The 21,081-nt window shown below is 35.7% G+C and overlaps 1 protein-coding gene across 5 annotated transcripts in view; it reads right to left on the bottom strand.

The window, feature by feature from the left end:
• LOC110108344 (protein ENHANCED DISEASE RESISTANCE 2) overlaps positions 1 to 19,452 on the bottom strand; it is a 30,748-nt gene extending 11,296 nt beyond the window's left edge. The window contains exons 1-17 of one of the 5 annotated variants that reach the window (XM_020838951.2): positions 19,212 to 19,452; positions 18,852 to 19,088; positions 18,555 to 18,629; positions 17,653 to 17,706; positions 16,070 to 16,135; positions 15,476 to 15,582; positions 15,324 to 15,388; positions 15,069 to 15,185; positions 14,942 to 14,982; positions 14,089 to 14,189; positions 13,913 to 14,008; positions 1,371 to 1,435; positions 1,205 to 1,276; positions 931 to 1,086; positions 436 to 668; positions 314 to 353; positions 75 to 223 (exon numbers count right to left, since the gene is read on the bottom strand). In XM_020838951.2, coding sequence (XP_020694610.1) covers positions 75 to 223; positions 314 to 353; positions 436 to 668; positions 931 to 1,086; positions 1,205 to 1,276; positions 1,371 to 1,435; positions 13,913 to 14,008; positions 14,089 to 14,189; positions 14,942 to 14,982; positions 15,069 to 15,185; positions 15,324 to 15,388; positions 15,476 to 15,582; positions 16,070 to 16,135; positions 17,653 to 17,706; positions 18,555 to 18,629; positions 18,852 to 18,989 — 1,575 coding nt within the window. In that variant the 5' untranslated portion in view covers positions 18,990 to 19,088; positions 19,212 to 19,452. Of the gene's footprint in view, positions 1 to 74; positions 224 to 313; positions 354 to 435; positions 669 to 930; positions 1,087 to 1,204; positions 1,277 to 1,370; positions 1,436 to 13,912; positions 14,009 to 14,088; positions 14,190 to 14,941; positions 14,983 to 15,068; positions 15,186 to 15,323; positions 15,389 to 15,471; positions 15,583 to 16,069; positions 16,136 to 17,652; positions 17,707 to 18,554; positions 18,630 to 18,851 lie in introns of those variants that run through there. The other 4 variants (XM_020838953.2, XM_020838952.2, XM_028700460.1 and 1 more) reach the window with 4 other exon arrangements.
• Positions 19,453 to 21,081: the final 1,629 nt, after the last annotated feature.

Here is a 21,081-nt window from a genome sequence, read left to right as displayed (position 1 = left end):
AAGAGAAGCTGAAAAAGGAATTCCCAAGCTCGAGCATAAAAAAAGTATGACTATCAAATAAGGTAATTATAGACCTTTGTTTTGTTATAACAGAAAGTCTTGCTACGGACTTTGAAGTTGTTTCCATCAGGTATTCTCCAACAATCTCGACTATTCTCACGGTCATCACGTCGTAAATTGCCAGAGAAGCATGACAAATCAAGCTGATCCAATGGATCCTCATCTGAACATATCATTGAAAAAATTACAGTTTAGACACTCTTCATGTGGCTTCTGACTCCCGGCATAAACCACAAGAGGATATCTCACAAACCTGCTTGCTTCATAGCATTCTCAGCCTTAACAGACTCCAGCTGCCAAAGGCAGGGCATAAATTTTCACTTTTGCAAATAGGTTTGAGAAAAAAAATGCATTATAAACTTGAAGTCTACCAACCTCATCTTCAGGCTCAGGACTTTGGTAATCTTCATCCTCGTCAGATTCTTCATCCAATAATACAGAATTTCCACCAGCAGAATGCAATTGATCCAAAGGAACTGACTGCGTAGAGTTGTCCTCGCTTCTCCTTCCCTTCTTGGAAGAAACTGAATCCGACGCAATACTCATCATAACTGGTATACTTGGGACTGTGTGGGTTTCATCTGTTTGGGAAAACCATTCACGTAATCCTACAGAAGATGAAACAAATTTTCAAATGACAAAAAGGAATATTCATCAAGATGCAGCAAGAACAAATACATCAATTATATTACTAAGGCATAGAAAAATAAGTATCCTTTTAACAATTAGAGCACTGAAGGTGTTTGAGCGACCTAGAAGATGGCTAAAATGGAAAGAAAAACAATTAAAATAATAATGCAACTGTTGTTTGATCAATTATATTAGAAGTATAAACTTCAAAATTGGGCTACTAGTGGAGACAAGCAGTACCAGCTACGCTGTTCAACATCTGAAGTAAACAATGTTGCTGAAATGATGGAAAATATCCAACACCCCATCCTTTCAAATCAATTTGCATGAGATGTTGTACTTGCGTTCGAGTTCTCCCGTTTCGTGATTTTAGAGGAGAAAATTTGAATCCACCACCTACACAAAAAGAAGAAACAAAGCAAAATAAACAAATTATTGCAAATAACAGTTTCAGGAAATCATAATTTTGCCAAAGCCCTTAACATTAGATTATGAAGGTAAAAATGGAAGTTACTCTCAATATGGGCCCTAACAAATCCTGGTTGTGGACCGCAATTTGGATGCTCCCTAGACCGAAATAGCACAACTGCACAAATGAATAAAAATAAAAGACCTTTTATACTAAAAGAATGTGCCCGCAAAAAGAAAAGGAAAGGTGGGGAAACAATTAAAAGACTCACCATAACTCCCATCATCATTACGTCTCCAGTAGCGCACATAGCAAAGATCACGTGGCCAAACAAACCTACACAATTAGTTAGTTAAACCCAACATATTTACTGTAATAAAGTTTAAGATATCCAGCAGATCGAGAGTCACTTGAAAATGTAAGAAAGTGATCCTATTAAGATAGAGATTTAAGAACGTAACAAGATAGAATGTAATTAGTAACTTTAAAAGTGAATCAACATCATTTTATTCTAAATGTAACTGCAATATTCAAATTATAGATGCCACATGTAATCATATTGTGAATCATAAATTTTGTATGATTGAACATTCCTCCATTCATCTCAAATGGTGATTTGTAAAGTAGATATGCATGAATATGACGAGTTGGATATAGTTTTAAAATTCAATACTGACTTCCTCTTCCTTTTCCATCTATATGTTCAAGTAATTTACTTGCTTATAAACTAAGTAGAATGCACAAATCCACAACTCCTATGTAGGTCTCTTAAATCAACTGCTTCTCTTTATATTAAAGTAGTTATTAAATTAGAGTTTGATATAACCGTATTATTTGCAAAATGCCTTGCCCGCAGTGGTGATGATGTCATGCCAATTCGGTTACTTTTACATTCTAGCAGAAAAAGTTTTTCTTTTCTTTTTTTGAAGTATTTTGATTTCGTAAATTAAAAACACATACCACAATAGTTCAAAAGACCCATCCATGTAATTTCTTCCTTATTGTGGAAGGTTAAATATTCCAAAATCTGGCTGTCGGATGTACACTAAAATCTTTTTCCAATATTGGGACCACATGATTAAATTTTTAGGTTATGACGAAAGCTTAGTAAACATTGTACCCGTACTGAATAAAATTGTGAATGTAGTGGAAAACAACATGATCAAGCATGCAGTATACTACAAAGTATATATTCTACCTCTAGAAATCATAACAAGATTTTGAAGATCAATTCAATTCTTTAAATCTTCTGAATAACACAAATTATCATATATGTTGACTACTATGAAGAGCAAGAATTGTTCCAGCACAAGGATAACATCCTGTGGCACCAGAGAGTAGGGCAAGCCTTCAGCCTGAGCTACCTCCTGGCTTGGAGGAGAAAAGTATGGAGGTAAAGCCAGTGAATAGTTTGTGGAGATGACATAAGCGGGTCTCTAATGAGTGAAGATATGTTTCTGTGGAGGAAGAGGTAGAGATACAGAAAAATGACATACGAAGTCCACTATGTGTATGGTTTGGCTTTATAGCCTATGTCCACAATACATCAAAAGGATGAAGTCCATTAGAAAGGATATAAGTACATGGTATATGGAAGGTCCACCCTAGCATTCGTGATTAAGAATGATGACTCCTTTCCTTTTTTACAGGAGTTTGGGCCTTAACAAAGTAAAAATAAATAATAAAAACCCTCTCAAAGGAGAGAAATGGGGAATTTATAGGCAATCTCGTGCTTATAAGCAGTGCTAAGGTGGACGACGAGCAGATCATACACAATCATCCCTAGATGCAGTACAAGACGTGGTTCACATGATGAGTTGAGAGAAGATCATATGCCAGGTGGAAGCTAATGTTTGGACCCTGAGAATGACATAAAGAGGCAACACAAGTAGTGGGGACGACCTATTCTAATTTAAATTGTAAACATGACAAAGAGTTACTAAGGTAAATGATGAGCAGGTGATGGGATGTCTCGAGTTGACCAGACAAAGGAGACTGACTCGGAGAAGTCACCAACAGGGCCAACTCGGGGAATATGATGAGGGGACGAGCTATTCTAGTGAAATTGTAAATATGACTAAGTTATTAAAGTAAATAATGAGCCGGCTATGTATGATGAGCATGTATCACAATAGGAATGATTAGATCAAAAGACATAGTATTAGAGGCTTGATGGGATGTCTCGAGTTGACAAGACAGAGGAGGTCGATTTGGAGAAGTCGACAATAGGGCCAACTCGAGGAACCTGGTGAAGGGACTGAGTTCTCATCAAAGGAAGATGAATAGCTGGGGAGGCGAAATTGTTGGGGAGGCCAAATATGAGGAAACACCAACTTGGAGAAGTTGGCAAGGGGTTGAGCTTTGGTCGAAGGAGACATATTTGATGGGGAGATCAAGTTAGAGGAACCCGACTTGTTGTGAAAGTCGGCAAGGGATCAAGTTTCAGTCAAAAGGGTCCAACTTATCACAAAAGTGATACTAGAGGAGGCACCACATAGGAAGAATTTGAGAAGTTTATGAGGGTCGAGTTTCGATTAAAGGAGGCTGACTTGTTGAGGAAGGTCAAGCTAGAGAAGACACTGAGAAGGCATACTTATAGAAGACTCCAAGAGGGCTGACTTGAAGAGACGAATTTCATAATAGTCATTGCGGAGGCAGAGCTCTTGGTGTCGGCGAGTAGAGAAAAATGTTGAGAATGCTGACTTCCCTAGAGGAAGTCAGCGAGGTCCCAAGGAAGCATCACAAGGGACAACTTGGAGAAAATTGTCAAATACCAAATAGGAGGGTGTCAATAAGAATGACTTTCTAGGGAGTTGTCGAGGAAGGAAAGTTCTTCTAGGGAAGATACCAATAAGGGTGGATTATCGAGAAAACGTCATCAAGTAGCTACCGGAGATCATGAGCAACGATGAGGGAGGAAAAGAAAAAGAAGGTACCAATTGGTTAGAGAAAATTCTTAATTGTGGGAGAAGAAAGAGACGATACTGGAGAATTAATTGGGAGTTGATCTAGAAGCAAATCACCATATCTAATCAAACCTCCTAGGGAGGCTCAGGAAGTAGCATAGCAAAAGAAAATCTTGAGTGAAAGATCACCAAAGCTGAGCGACTTGCTTGTTAGGATGGTATCACATCTATTCATCAAGTCCATAAGGGCTCCTCTTATGAGAGCTCTAATCTCAATAAGTTGTCGTGTACAATCTTTATGTGATGTGAAAATATTTAGGAACTTTGTTTGATTTCCAAAGTCCAATTAGGGCCAGCTGGTAGTGTTTCCTTCCTATTGGAACCTACTTTCATGCCAAGAATGGATTATGAATGGATAGCAAGGCCTAATGAATTGAATGAATTTGCAAGTATCTTGTCATGCCAGGTTGGCTGACTTGTTAGATGGCATGGAACCATTTGGGAAAAGGGGCTAGGTTGGCTTGTAGGCAAGGCACAACACCATCCAATAATTGTCTCATCAGAACCATCAATAAAACAATAGTTGACTCTACAATTGATGGATGGAAGAGAAATAGAGAACCTCCTATCTTTTTCTTTTTCTGGCAACCTATGCAATTAGTCATGGTGGCTTTAGAAATCAAATTTTATATGACAAGGCAAGCCAAAAGCTCTTGGCATGTTGGGTAGACTAACCTGCAGGCATAAAAAAGTAATATGTTGCCTAGTCATGATGGCATGAACAATTGACTAACTTATTGGAAGTTGTTAAGAAAAAATGAAATGGAAAACTGAATAAGTTACATAATAGTTAGCATTATTGGTGATGACATGAGAGTTCCTTTGCATTGCGTCAGATGTTCTTTTGCCAATTTGGGTGGCTGCTAGATGATCCCCTGCTAGTAGAAAATAAAGTGAAGGTCAAGTTGCTTGGCATCTTTGGGATAGTGGCTGCAGCTTATGTGATGGTTTTGGCTTTAATGGCAATGAATGTAATCATGTCAATGTCCAAGTTGAGCTGATAGAGCTAAACAAACGTACCATAAGGTGAATGTCAATAGCGCTAGGCAAATGGAGCCATGTGGAGAATTATGTAGATGGCGAGTTACTTTTTTTCAAATCTTCTGGTGCTGGCATGCATGGTCGATCAACGAAGTCTAGTGTGGTTATGAAAACTTGGTTAAGTATTAAAGAAAATTCTTACTTTGGTAACTTATTTACTTTTTTCATTTTTTTAAGAAATTTTTGTTCTAGTGTTCCTCAGATGTTATCTGCCGAGTGGAATGTCCTTTAAATATGTTAAGCTCTATGATAAGGCAAGAACTATGTGGATAGAAGAAAGGAAATGATGCCACTAATGTCGGGCAAAATAGTTGATTTTTTGGGTGAGGTTAACTTGCAAGGGAGGCCCAATTAAAAGAGTTGCCAAAGAGGCTAAATTGGACAATTTGATGAGAAGTGGCCATCTTGAAGAAGTGGATGAGAGGGGGTTTCGATTGAAGGAGGCTGATTTGCTGGGGAGGCCAAGCTAGAGGAGGCACAAAGGAGGCTAACATGGAGCTGTCAACAAGAAGTATGGTATAAATTAAAAGAGGCTGACTTAGTGAAGTGGTCAAGCTAGACGAGATGCCAAGGAGGGTGACATGGAGAAGTTGTTGAGGGGCCGACTTCTTAGGATTCATTGTGGAAACCAAGCTCCTAGAATCGGAGAGGGTGATTTGTTGAGGAGGCTAACTTCCTTAGGAAAGTTGACGAGGCGTCCAAGGAATGCACTAAGAGAGATGGCTAGAAAGAAGTTGATGTAGAGGAGCCGTTGAGAAAGGCGAGTTGTTCAAGGAGGGCAACAATAAAGACAACATCAAAGAAGGTCCCAAGAGGACCCCAAGATAGCTAGAGGAGACTCTGATCAACGACAAGGAAGGCAATGGTAGCCAGATAGTTTGAACAGATTGTTATGTATTATTTGAAATGAAGGGTGGTAACATAGGAGACTTGCTAAAAGGCTGATCTTGAGTTGAGACGTCATATATCCATAAATCCTCCTAGAAGGGGGATACGGATGACAACCTAGGCTAAGGAAACTAGACGTAAATCTTCCAAGCGGAAGATCACCAAAACTAGTCGGCTTGCTTTCTGTGAGAGTATTATATTGAGACATATGGTCCGGGAAGCCTTGAGAATTTAATCTGGGCAGCCTTATGAAGTTGATCCCAATGGCTTCCTCCAAGGAGCTTTGATCTTGAGCGCTTGTATGCCATGTGCATGCCTATGGTGGGGTGTGAAAAAGCATGCAGATGCATATAACGTGTCATTTTATTTCAAATGGCAATTCTAACTTCATTCAAGAACTTTAACCACAATCATAAGTACCATCCAGCTTAAAAGTTTAAGCTGAAAAAGCACTTCAAATATGCATGCAACAAGCTTAATGTTCAAGCTGAAAATGCACTTGAAATAAATGTGAAAGCATGAGGGAGAAATGCATTCATATGTTGTGCAAAATGGGAAAGTTTATTAAAAAGGAATAAATCTATGTTGATATGGTTTCCATTTAAATGCTAAAATGAAAATATTGGCAGACCAACAATTTTATCAACCAAATCCCTACTAGTATAATCAATTATGCTTTCACAGATAACTAGTATTTCAGACGACTACAGCCAACTACAAATGAAAGTTATAATGAGATCAGAATTCCTAACAATTTTATGACTATATCATCCTCAATCAGCTACAATCATTTTTTTTTTAAAAAGCATTGGGTGCTCCCTCAGAGGGAAGTAAAATAACTCACTCCCAACCACATGATGCGTGCAATCATTTTCCAAACCTACATGTACCTTCTTTGTTTCACATCTTCTCTTGGATTCTCCAAAGTTTCAACATCAATGGCTAGCGCACCTTAATGACCATATAGCCAGGCTTGTTAATTATTGAGTGCTTGCTGCGATGTTATATCAATTCATAGTGTATAATCGCATACAAAATCAAACAAATGAAAGAAAGAACTGCAGCGTAACTTCTTAGGCATCTTCATCACATTATCATCATCATTGTTGCATCCTGGAGTATTCGCGGCGGTAGAGAAATATAAAGTTTAAAGTCTTAGCGTTGTACGAAAATCCGGCACACAATCAAATAAGAGAGAGGGTGTGTAGTATTTATGAGACACCAAGATTTTTACGTGGTAAACCCCTAAAAATGGGGGAAAAATCACGGGGCCTTGCCCAGTATAAATGAATCCACTATTATTGTAGTTGATTACAAATGAGGTCCTTCCTTGGGGGAAGGCCTTAGCTTGATGTACATCTTATAAAGTACATTACATGGTGAGAATATAAAGCATCACTGTTGATGTGCTTGTTTGGTCTGAAGGACTGTAGTCGGTGTGCGACGTAAGTCGGAAGGACCGTAGTCGGCAGGCGAAGGAGGTCGGAAGGACTGTAGTCGGCGGGCGACGTTAGTCTGAAGGACCGTAGTCGGCAGGCGACGGAGGTCGGAACGACAGCTTCTAGTAGAAGTCCATTAATGGACAGAAATCCAACATCAGATAGATGTCTGGTGAAAGTCTGACAATTGGTAGAAGTCCAGTGTCAGATAGAAATTTGGCGAAGAGCGGAGGTCTGATGTCGGGTAGAAGTCCGACGTTAGTTGGTGGCCGAGGAAAACTCTGACGTTAGATGGTATTCGAGGAGAATTCCGGTGTCACTTGGAGTTTGGGTGAAACTCCAGCGTTACTTGGAGGTCGGGCGGAATTCTAGCGTAACTTAGACAGAATTCCGGCGGCGGTGGTCGAGGAGGAGTTCTTCCCTCCTATCATTCTTCTTCTTCTTCTTCTCTTCTTCTTGCTTGGGTCCCCCTCTCAAGAGAAATGCGGGGTCTATTTATAGATTTCTGAAGTGGCATGGCCTGTAAATAGGTGAGAGATCATGGGCGAATCGGGAGTGGTTTGAATGGACGGCTGATATTGAATCCCTTGATCGTGGACCGTTCGTCAGACATTTAAAGGTCTTAATGATGTCGGAATTTGGCGATCTTAGGCTCGTTGGATTCGTCTCGTCGAGCCGCTCGATTCGACTATAAGCATGTCATTTTTGGAAGTCGTTTCGTAACCCAAATTATGGATTGAACCTTTTGAATGTGCTTCGAGTCTTTGATTTGGACCCATTTGGGCTCGGATCGAGTTGAATTTGGTGTCGTTGGGTTCGTATTTCCTTGACGCTCAGTTTGCCTATAAGTTCACTGAAATTGGAGTTCATATAATCCCAAAATTAATTTTTGAAGTTTCCAACTTGATTTTTGCCTCGAGATTCGTGGTCGACCAAGATAATTTTTGCATGATACATCAATCATCAACACCATGATGCAAAATAGGTGATCAAAAGTTGATGCAGAACATATTCAATAGATGATTGTATTCATGATACCTTGAAATATGGAGAATGCTACTAATAGAGATCGTAGGAGTACTACTAATTTGATACAGAGCTAGTTTAACTCTAGCTCAAGATCATACTAGGGTGGCATAGGATTGGATCATAACTCAAGTCTTGTTGAACCCTAAAAAATAAGACTGATTAGCTCAAACTCAAGCAGGCTCAAATCAATTAAAATTCTTTATACGATAACTTTTATCTCATCTTTAGTTCAATTTACGTGGGAAAAAAAAAAAGAAAAAAAGTTCAATTTAAAATGGCAACTCATTTCAGATTGAAGTCTTGGCATCTTCAAAATGAGAATAACTGTAAGCTTTAACAGAGTAATAGAAGCATTCAACAGATAATTCAGTAAAAAATTATAGTAAATAGTGCACATATTGTTTGTGTTTAAGCTCCATTCAAACTCGTTTAAGTATAAGCCAATCCAAACAGTGCTCAAAATAAGCTCCAATAGGAAAATGAACTTATAGAATGGCTGGCTAACATCAACCATGGCCAGTAAAAAATTCATATTTAAATATTAGACATCATCCTTATCAGTGTTATCCTAATAATTTGATGTCAACTTAATGATTTCTCATTCTCCATAAACTCTTATAGATTATTAAAAATATTTTGCACAAATCTTTTGGTTGAACTTCTATTAATGTTATCTTTGGTCTATCTTTTTTATCCTTCCTAGTCCTTTGACATTAAATTCATCTATGGTCTAGTTGGTGGATATTATACCCTTCCTTGGTATGTGGCCAAATCCCTTATGCCTATTTTTTTATTAATTATCATAAATATTACTATCCCTCTAATGCAAACATTTTTTAATTAATCACATAATTTTAACAAACATCGTTCTTAATATTTTCAATTCTACCAAGCTCAATTTGGCTAGTTGTGGCTTATTTACCACACATCATTAAGACTCATAATCATAATCAACCTAGCTTTATTATAATACCTACAACTCTCCATGAGTCGTTTATCTTATAGTAATCATGAGAAACTTTTTCATTTTGAAACTACCTAGACTTTGACACTAGAAGCTACGTTCTTATCAATATATCAATATCTCCATTCATATATACACTAAACTCAAAATATTTAAACCTATCACACCTAAGTATCACTTTATCGTATTGTAATATTTGGCCAACAATTATTAGCTTCACAATCATTAAAGTTGTATATAATATACTCATTTCTTGTTCTATCAATCATTTGTTCGTGTTATCTTTCAAACCTTCTTCCCATTATTATAATTTTTTACTTATTTTAATTTGTCTCAATGATTAAAAATACATGAAATGCATAAAACAAGCACTAAAGTAGCTCATTTTGAATATTCTTTATAAGCTTTTCCATAATGATAATTAAGGAATAAGGATATTAAGTTAATATTAAACCATGATACAATCTATAATAAAAAACTCTTTGGTTACACCACAATTGTTTAACTACTAATCAATGTTCAACATACTACTTTATTCTTTATAAGCCTTTCCATAATTATAGTTAAGGATATTAAGTTAATATTAATCCATGATGCAATCCAACTATAATCAAAAACTCTTTGGTCACTCCACAATTGTTTAAACCACTAATCCATATTCAATAGATGACTTTATCAACTTCAACATACATTTGACATGCATATTTTTTTACAATACAACAAATCAATTCTCATGGTACCTGCATGATTGTTAAAGGCAAGCTAGGTACTTGCTTAGATGCTCAAGCAAAGTGAGGTGAGCTGTAGGGCTTGGTACACCTCAAATCGTAATGAGGCAACATCATAAAGGCACTAGCTATGCGAGGGCTTCGCCTAAAGGAAACAAGTTGGGCAAATGTCTTTCCTTAATTACAAGTATGAGGGCTAATACTTCAAATGTGAAAGATAATAGTTTCTTACAATGAAAATGATGCAAAAGAAAATGATGTGGAAGGAGCATGAAGAGTTGGAGAAAAAATGATGCACATGAAAACAATTTTAGATAAAATATAGTTGCAAGGGTTTCAAATATTAGAGCAATGACCTGAAGAACAAAAGAAAAAGAAGAAAAAGAAATGAGGAGGAAACAAAGAAAGAAATTGAGCATTACTAATCTAATGATGATGAAAAAGCATAGATGATGATGAAGATTGAATAAATAATAAGGTAGAGCAAAATAGCCTTACACTATACATGCTACAAACATATATGGTTTAACTATTTAAGTTATTTAAACATGATTTTGAGTATATCCTTATGATTATCAATTTAACAAGAATTTTTAACTATGGATAAAATAAAATTTGAAAATTTATTATTTTACCAAACATAATTTAATGTATTTATTATTATTTAATACACTAATAACTTCATCAAAAAATATTTTTAATTAAAATAGCAATTTATTTTTTCAATGTCTTACTTCACCAAGGAAAGCACAAGCACCTTGAGCATGGGCAGTCGCATCGCCATCAAGGTGCTTACGGCTTTCAATGATGCTAGGTACTAGATCATATAGCTTCTCACAATCTATTAAACCCTTACAACGATCATTATCTTGTTGTCGATACTCTTGCATTATTTGTCATAGCATAAAAATAACTCATAATAAATCTTTCAAGTACCAAACTAAATTTATTCTTCATTACTAATATAATTCTTCTAAGTCCCTATTCTCATATTCTTTTACATAACTTCGTTATACAACCTATGTTGCACATAAAGTGTCATTTTGGACGCATGCACTTGCTCGATAAGTTTCGTACACACCATTTATGAGTCTGAGTGAGAATAATAATAATAATAATGAACACATTTATTCAACAAGTGTGAATAAAAATTTTAATTTTAAAAGTATATCACACATATAACTTAAGTTGTCTCTTTAATTTTAAAACATGTTACTTAGATAACTTAATAACTACTTTTATTTTTTATTTTGCTTTTTTTACCATGATTTTTATATTATTTATTTTTATTTTCTTACAAAAGAATCAAAATTTTCAACTTCAAACTAGCAAAATATAATATCATGTGACTCAGTGATAGTTTTTTTTTTTCCATTGAGTTTAAGGTCTTTAATAAATTAAAATATATTTTAATGAGCAATTGAAATAAGCTATTATTATATAAATTCATTTCATATTTATTTAATTAGTATAATTATAATATAATTTTTAAAATATAATATTGCAATGATATGTTCAATACATTTTTGTGTCCTCTATTTCAATATTATGAGTGGCACGTGTCTGTGCGCATCGTGTTCATATCTAGATATGCTCATACCTATATCGGTCCATCATAGCGTACAAATCATAAAATTGATCCCCTTATAATCACCATATTCTTGCACATCTCTATTCTTAAATGTCGATATCAAAATTTTTATTCCCCAATTATTTAGCATTCTTTTATACTTCGATATTAATTAAATATATGTTAAGCAAACTACTGAAATCTCACCCATAAATCTACCAAATCTCAACAAATATCTCATATGGCTCAAAGGCTTTAGCTTCATTCATATTATTTAGCTCCAATTTCGTATTTTAAGTCAATCTCTAACATAACTCAATATTTTATTCATCATGCTCTTCTACATGTAGAGGTATTAGATTTGACTTATGTTAAAAAAGGTAGGGGTAGACCTAAAAAGACTTGGTTAGAAAATATTAGGAATGACCTTTCTTTATTAGATTTAAACGAGAATTTGACTTTTAATAGGACACAATGGAGAAAAAGGATTCATGTAGCCGATCCCACGTAGTGGGATAAAGGCTTGATGTTGTTGTTGTTGTTGTTGTTGCTCTCCTACAAAAGACTTCTTTCTAAGAGCTCACATTTAATAAGTTCTCAAAATAACATTTTCATATTTTAATGATTTCTAATATTTAAATAAAACCATTGTTTAAAATTGTGCAATATGAGGCTCGCCTTAGCGCAATTGCAGTAAAAAATGCCCTGAGGCTTACATCTCGAGCTTTTTCTATGAGGCTTAAGCCTCATCTTGGATGAGGCCCGCCTTAAGGAGCGCCTTGTCTCGCTGGCATGAGGCGTACGCCTCACTCTATTTATGAATTTTTTTTATTTAAAACTTACCTAAATCCTATATAAAAGCCCCAAAAAAATCATGACTTCTTGCACCCCCAAGCCATAGCAACTTCCTCTCAATTGCCTCGACCTCCAACCCACTGTCTTTACTGTATCCTCTGCTATCATAGTCGGTGCAAGGGATCAATAGAAAGCTGCATAACACCACCATATCCTTATAAAATTTTGGAGTATTATATTTATGTTAATGATAAACATTTATGAAAGATGATATGACTTAAATAGACGAAGAAGAAGAGATTGAGAGATATTGGACCCTACAGGATGAGACATGAAAGAGACCAATTTGTTATGACAGTGACTCAAATAAAAATCCCCTTAGTAATGATAGTACATATGATTTTTAAGTTGTTGCCAATTATTTTAACTTTCTTTAGTAATTAAACGTAGATGAGAAGTAAAACAATTAGAGTTGAACTTGATGTTATAAGATACTTTTATGCAATTCATATATTTTATATTATTTTGTTCATGTAATATTTGAATTTTAATTATATTTCATATCATTTTTCATTTAACACTTTACATCTTATACAATTTTTTTTTCATATGTATGTAAATTTATTACTTCATAGTTCAATAGAAAGTTAATATGTTATCATTAACATATTATTTGAATATTATATAAAAATTAACTTTTTAACTTTTATTTTTTAATTTACGTAATTTTTAGATTTTGAGGCTTACGCCTCAAAACGCCTTGAGGCTTACACCTCACCTCACGAACGAAAAATGCCTCAATACAAAATTGCGCAATTTTAAACCTTGAATAAAACCTCATTCTTTTTGCTTTTACAATATCAACTTCATAAAAATCCCTATATTTCATATTTTGCCTTAAACATTCTATATCTCTCACTTTCTACTTTCATAATATCTAGCCCATTACTTAAATCATCAAAAGTGTAACTTTATAAATCATATTCCAAGTCCAAAACCCTGGGCAAGGCAAGATAGATTTGCAGAAAATTGGGTAAAAGGAATTCATAAGTTTTATTTCAATCTAAACTCAATTGCCATTATAGGCACATATCAACATCCTTTTTGTTGAGTTTTGATAAATAACAATTTTAGGAAGAGGAGAAAATTTACAAGTACAAATAATATCCAAAGAGTAAATAATCATAGAGTAAAATAGCTGCAAGAAACATCATTTATTTGATTTGAAAGGATAGAACTCACATCAAGAAGTAATTGTTTCAAAATGAAGATTAATTAACTTGAAACACAGATGTGCTTGCACGCATGTATTGATCTCTAATAAAAAATCAGCGCATATCAAGAACATAAATGATGAGAAACAGCAATTCACTAATTTTTGAAAGAACGTTACATGGAAAACCAGCCCAGCTGCAGTCTATGATACAATATTGCAGTATGTCCATCTACCTCCTCTACTAAACTTCCATACTGGAAGCTGCAGTCCCACCTACAATATTAAGGGAGAAAAATAGGATCTAGTTATTAGGAGCAAAGGGGGAAAAGCCCACTGTACATTAAGGAACTTACTCGAATCGGGTTCCATCCATGCACATCACAAGTTCAAAAATTGCTTCACAAGTGGCCTCCACTACACCCACAGCTTTCATTGCTCTACTACAACTTCGAGGCTGCAAAAATACACATATCAGAAGATAAATTCAACCATATTAAGATGCCTATATCATTATATATGATGCACAAACACGGACACGGCGACACGGATACGACACGACACGGACACGGGACACATCAGTTATTGAAAATATAGGACACGGACACGGACACGGGTTGGAGATGGTATTATAGTTTTTTTATATTTAAAAATAGTGTATAAAAATTAAATAAGTATAATTTTAAAAATAATTTGAAAATAATAAGTCATTTAACTAGAATTTGTGCTTAAAATGATTAGTATTAAGATGTCGAGAGTTAGGTGTTGATGCCTGTTTATCAGTCACCGAAAGAGGAGATGAAAATACCTTCACTGCCAATAAGAAATGAAAATGAGAATATTCGATGATTGGGTATTAAGTGTGGACGTTGATTTGGTGTTGTGGATAAAAAATAAGAAATTTAATTTAAATCCCACAAAATACAAGAAATTATATTTAAAAAAATATATAAAATATTAAAGATAAGCATGTCGGACACGCGTGTCCAATTTGCATTTAATATTTTTTATTGGACATGTTTTCGGCCGTGTCGCGACAAGAGTCGGACGAGTGTCGTGTCGGATACGGTGTCGGACACTGCACGCCTCTTTGAGGAGAAGTGTCGGTGCATCATAGATCATTATTATCCCTTAGAAGAAATTTTAAAATTAAAAAAAAAAAAAATCTATCATTATCAGCATATTAAAATAAATGATTTCATCACGTACAAGGTAATCAGCTTCCGAAAGCTCTTCAAAAATTCGAAGACCTGCAGTATTTGTGTAGAAATAATCAGCTAACATATAGTTGTTTAAGTAAGAAACTTGAGCTGATTTAGAAAAAAAAAATTCTTGCCATTCTGGCATCTGACAAGACGCCAATGTTTTCTAGAAAAAACTTGATCTGAAGTACTTTGATTTGATAAAACCGAGTCACCCTCCCGTGTCCAATCAAGCACCGATTCGGGAGGGCCTGAAAGAGGAAAAATAACAATCATGCAGCAGAACATACATCCTCACTGAACAAAAACGTGACCATATCAAATCACAAAAAAGGAAAAAGGAAAATAAAAATAAAACAAATAAAGGTATAAAACTCATCCTTACATACCATTGCCAATTGTTGTCCTGCGCATCAATGAGCGGTTGTTCTCTTCCTCCTCTTCAGCACTTGCCCTGTATGTATAATTTGGGTAGTATTACAATATTTCCTACTTATATGTTTCGAAGTCTGTTCACCTACTATAAAGATCAGTTACTTACAGGCTTTCCCGGTCAGATGAAGAAGCATTCCTATCAGGATTAATGCCAGCTTTGGCCATAAATGAAGCATGTACCATATTTCCATTAGCTGTGTTTAAATCATGCTGCTATAAACAAACGTCAGATTAGTTACTCTATCCAAAAACTGCCATACAAGAAGTATATAACCAGGTGAATTCTCAACTTATTAATGCATAAATGTGATGGGTAGCGTATAACAGGCTAGGCATGGACACTAGACATCTTCTCATCAACAAAGTGCAAAATTTTTCAACGGATTTTTTACTCCTTTTTCTTTTACAAAATATAATAAGCATTTCCCCGTGGTAAGAGAAAACAATCAAATGCATTTTGTACAGTAGTAAGACAACAAAAAAAGATTTCAATTAGCACTCAACAAGAATGAAGAACTCATGAGGCCAACCTCAAATAGTTGGGATAAAACTAATGATTAGGATGAATACGAAAAAAAGAAAAATTTCAAAGATTTGTAACTCATTTCAAATGGAAGATTTTAATAGCTTATGAGCAGCATTGACTTTCTAAAGCTTCGTACATTACAAAAAAGAAAAAGGTCCTTTAATTTATAGCAACCTGATCAATCACAGATTCAATTTTCTCCTTCCAGATCAGAGCTTCCTGGATGTTGAATGCTGCCATCTGACACAAGAATATTGAAAAATAAGCCAGTGACATGAGACTGGTTGCAAGAAATGACAAGCAAATAGCTTCAGAAAAAGCCAGCAAAAGTGCTAGACAACCTAAAATGAAAAACGAAAAATATTTACCCATGAAACAGTTCTATCCAGCAGGTTAAAAAGGAGCAGCACAACATGTCACAATATATATTTATTAATAACTGCATGATCTATATTAGTCAATCAAGGGCAACAATGAAGCTTATCATGCATCATCACCAACACGTAATCCAGGGCCATTTAAGGGGAAAAAACACATTACAAGTCAATCACTTGTGAAGTGACAATTTCTTAGCATTATTCCGCCAGGATAAGCCGGTATTCCCCACTATCCTTTAACTCATATGTCATCCAAATTAATGCGCGTTAAACTACCTAGTCACATCTAAATATCTACCATGGAAGTTCTTGCATATTCAAAAATCATTTCTCACAGTTCTTGGTTAAGAGAAGTCATAGATATCGTAGAACATCAAATTTAATATTGTTGAGGCATATCACTATTGGCATTTTGTCAAAGAGTAAACTTTAAGGCTTCATTCAAATGATATAACAACAGATACTTTTGTTGCATGAAATACACAAGAACTTCCAAAGGAATTCCTAGACATAAAAATAGATGTATTAGAAGGTGAAGAGGCTCAATAATCATGTCAATATGGAGCAAGTTATAACACTTTCAATTAAGTAAGCCTTTATGAAAGATGAGCTAGTATTGACACAAAAAGTTGGGTCAGCAAATAAAATGCAACTGCTATGACTAAATTACACAAAGGTTAAGCTAAACAAAATTTAAAACTACTGATTAACAAAGAAAGCCTTAGGGATGTCAAAATTGGGTCATGGATCGGGTTTGGATCCAACCTGAAACTGTTTGACCCGACCCGTTTGCAAACTGGTCAATTTTTCGGACCCTAACCAGACCCGCTTCATGTGTGTTTTACTAAAAATTTTTTTATTTCATTCGACTTGTTTAAACATAAATCAAATCAAGGTAAGATTTACTTCAATCAATTTAAAATAAACCAAACTTAATTTAGTTTGGGCAACACTTTGACTATCTTTTAGAAATAGTATTTACTTATTTCATAACATTCATTTAAATCACTCCTAAATTAATTAAAAAAGGGTCAAACCGGGTTGATTTTGGGTTCTGGGTTAACCCGAACCCAAAATTTTCGGGTCGGGTCAAATATTGACACCCCTAGAAAGCCTAAAAAATTGCATCACTATTTATGTCATTCACTTTACACAGTATACTTATCACAAAGAATAAGTGCATGTTGGGACAAAGAACCATTTAAAGAAATCAAGAGAACAAGCGCATAACAAGACGTGATGTAGAAAAATTCATGGGTTGCAAAAATTAAGCTTAATAAAGTAGTTCAGCAATGCAAAATGACAAATATAACCTATCAAAAGAAGAAAATTTACAAACAATTATGAAAATTCTTAAAATGATAGATACAAAGTACAAACCATAATTCGATGGTACTTGTCCTTTTTGTTGTACACACACAGTACATAAACCATCTGTCAAGATAAAAACGTAAGCCTGAGTAGTCAAAGTACTTGCGTGATATATAGAACCATCATGTAAATGCAAACATAATGTCATTGATTGAAGAAAAAATAACCGGAGACCTAACCTCCAAATTAAAATTGATTGATATTAGTGAAGCATATGAACTTTGAATACAGAAAGAGTAAAGAAAAATTATTTCAGGGATACATCAAAATTGTATATGGTGCCATGGGCAAATATTGGCTAGTTACTACAACATGAAGAACTAAAGCCAGAAAAACCTAAAGAGTTGCTAAATACCAAAAGATTTTTTACAGAAGAAACACATTACAATCTTGCATACTAGTAAGTGTGCATGCAACAGACATGATTCTCTAGCCATTCATCACGTCAAAATTGAGCAAGATATGTTGTTTTGTTTCTCTTGAGCACAATAGTTTTTTACGAGATTTTTCTAGGAAAAAAATGATAGCTAACTGCATTTGGTGACAGTTCATATTAAAATTAATAGTAATAATGACGATGATAATGATTTTGGCATGAAGTCACTGCTTAAATCCACTTATCAACTCACTACCTTTTAAGGGGCATATTGCAGGATCCTTCAAAATGAGCCCCAATGTTGGTTTAGAAGGTTTCTTTTAAAACATGATAATTTTATAACTAAAAAAAGCTAGTACATGCTAGATTGCAAGTTATTGATTACTAGAGTAACAACTCACCATGTTAGAATTGCTTAAGGTGTTAGCTGAAAAGTGTGAAATTGCAACACTAACAACAAGTAGGATGAAAAAAAATATTATAAAAATAACTGCTACTCGAAAGAAATGGTCAACAAAAGATGCCCAAATCTTACATGTCCATTGTGAATCTTAAGACCTCTATCCTCCACCCTGCAATTCCCATCTATGAAAAGCGTTTTGATAGGAACCTGAATATGTCAAATATTAAATCAAACAAATATCAGAACCCTAATAAACTGTTTTTGAAATTTTTATGAAAATTAATAGAATTCAATTCAACAGTAGTCAAGGCATAATTCTGATTATCAACAATTTCAAATGAGATTGCGGCTCCACCAATCAAGTTCTTCAAGGCTCGAGAAAATCCAGAAAAGCTATGCAATTTAACTTAATAAGAAATAGTCACATACCATGTTACCCTGGGGCTTCCTCTTGTAATAAGCAAGAACCCTAGTCTCGAGTACGAAGTACCGCATGTGGATGAACGAACGGCCGATCTTCCTCCGACCATAGCGCACCATCCATCCTTCATATATTACCTTCGACATTCTTCTTACTACTTGCCCGATCCACAATTTCTTCAAGCAACAGCTTCCACTCTCCACTACCTCACAATCTCGAGTGATCAAGGGTCGGAACAAGGCCCTCTGGAGAAAAGAGGATCGAAGGGAGCGTCAAAAACTGCTACCGAACCCCAATCGTTGCAAGCCACAGCGATCTGATGAGGTGCCAATCATGGAAACCCCGTCGCACGGAGTACAACAACTAACCTGAACGGGCAACGAAAAGGAGAAGACAGACTAAAATTAAGCGCAGCTCCTATTCTCGCTTTCTTCTCCATTTTTCTCTCTCATCGCAGGCGTTGACTGAGTAGGACTGGCGGGAAGAAGAGGGATTCTCCTCGTTTTCTCCGTCAGGCGTCAGCAGAGCAGACCGGGCCGGAGGATGCCGGATCTGCTGCAGCGCGCTTCCAGCAATGGCGTGCTTGATTTGGGACGGACGCGTGGCTCCAAATTACCATCGTGCCATTTTCCGTCTCTTTTCGGGCTGCAAACCCCGGCGTCCGATCACCCGTGGAACGGGGACCAGGGAATCAACGGTTTTGATATGCTCGCATGGCCAAAGTGTCCATTCGGACGAGGGCACGTGAGCAGATCACTTGAACACCTAGGTCTACTAGTGTTAGAATCGAATAAGGGTGAGAAGATTTCGATTTGAATTGAGGGTTAAATATAGAACAAATTTAAAATATTTAAATTTAAAAATAAATGCATGAATTTAGGGCAAAGCATCTTGGAGGAGTCATATGAGAGTTGTGAGAAAGTTGTTAACAAAGATGGCCCGAGAGGGCCGTGTAATGAGAGGCATTCAGTAAATGAGTTAAAAATAATTGTCATAAGGAGTGGGCAGTTTGGTCTCTATGAGATCACGTGCAAGTAGTGGGCATCATTGATGCATAGACATCATCATCATGTATGCAGGGGTGGAACCAGCCTTAGTTAGGGGGGGGTGGGGGTCGGGGTCTACGCTATTCAAATCCTGATCCACTAACAGGCCTAATATTGATATGCTGCAAAAATCGGGTGAATATATAATAGATATATGATAGTCCTCCATAGTGAAAATATATATGGAATGTTAAACTTGAATGCATTTGATAACGTTTCATTGCTTCTAAGTTGTGATGCATAAAATTAGGCCACCATTTTGCTCTACAATTGCACTCTTTATGATCCTGAAGTCATAAAAGATATATATATGTAATACAAGCACTTTTATTCACATGTTTCATGAACAGTCAAAGTTTTGATCTGTAATTTTTTTTTACTAAAGATAAAAGATTAGTATATTTTCAAACCAAGTCAAGCCAAAGCCAGCAATTATATACAAGGAACAAATCTAAGATGGAGCTAAAAGCAGTTTTACTTAACATGTTTACTTGGATTTGAACTATGATTGATCGATGATACCTTCCAAGACAACAAGTTGGTCCAAAAGCCCAAGCTTATCATTTTCTAGAGCCTTGATATCAGCTTCAACCATACTCAACGCTCTATCCAATGAGAGGCTTTCTTCCTTTAATACATGATATTTATGTCTTAGTCTTCAGTAGTCGCCGCCCAAGGATGAGGATTCAGCCTTTGGATGAGGGACTTCTTCCTTAGCAAGAGATGCAGTAGACTGCCTTGAAACTTTCTTCTTGGTAGAATTTGGACGAGGGACTTCATCATGAGGCATTATTTGAAGCTTTTGCATTTCTTCAACAGATGACAGTCCCTCTTCACAGCGAGCGAGCTCCCGCAGTTGCTTTCGATCAAAAGGTTGTAAGGTTTGATCTGACGAGAAGGAAAGTCATCAAAGGAGTGAAGTCGAACAACAACGAAGGAGTCGAAGAAGCAACTCGTGTAATCTCTATATATCCTACTCCTGCAAAATAACGAAGTTGAACAATAACAACGAAAAAGAGGACTGCGTAGTGGCTCTTTCACGTGTATGCTATAGATTAGGTCAAAAGGGTGCAAAAGATGAGATTTAGGGGGGCAAATTACTTAGTTAACCCAACTATAAAACTTTTATTTTTAAGGGAGGGCAATTGCCCGCCCTGGGTTGAATGTGGTTCTGCCTCTGCATTTATGATGT

This window comes from Dendrobium catenatum, unplaced genomic scaffold (genome assembly GCF_001605985.2).
Source record: "Dendrobium catenatum unplaced genomic scaffold, ASM160598v2 fragScaff_scaffold_134, whole genome shotgun sequence".
In the NCBI taxonomy this organism is placed as follows: domain Eukaryota; kingdom Viridiplantae; phylum Streptophyta; class Magnoliopsida; order Asparagales; family Orchidaceae; genus Dendrobium; species Dendrobium catenatum.
This window is presented reverse-complemented; position numbering and strand designations above follow the sequence as displayed.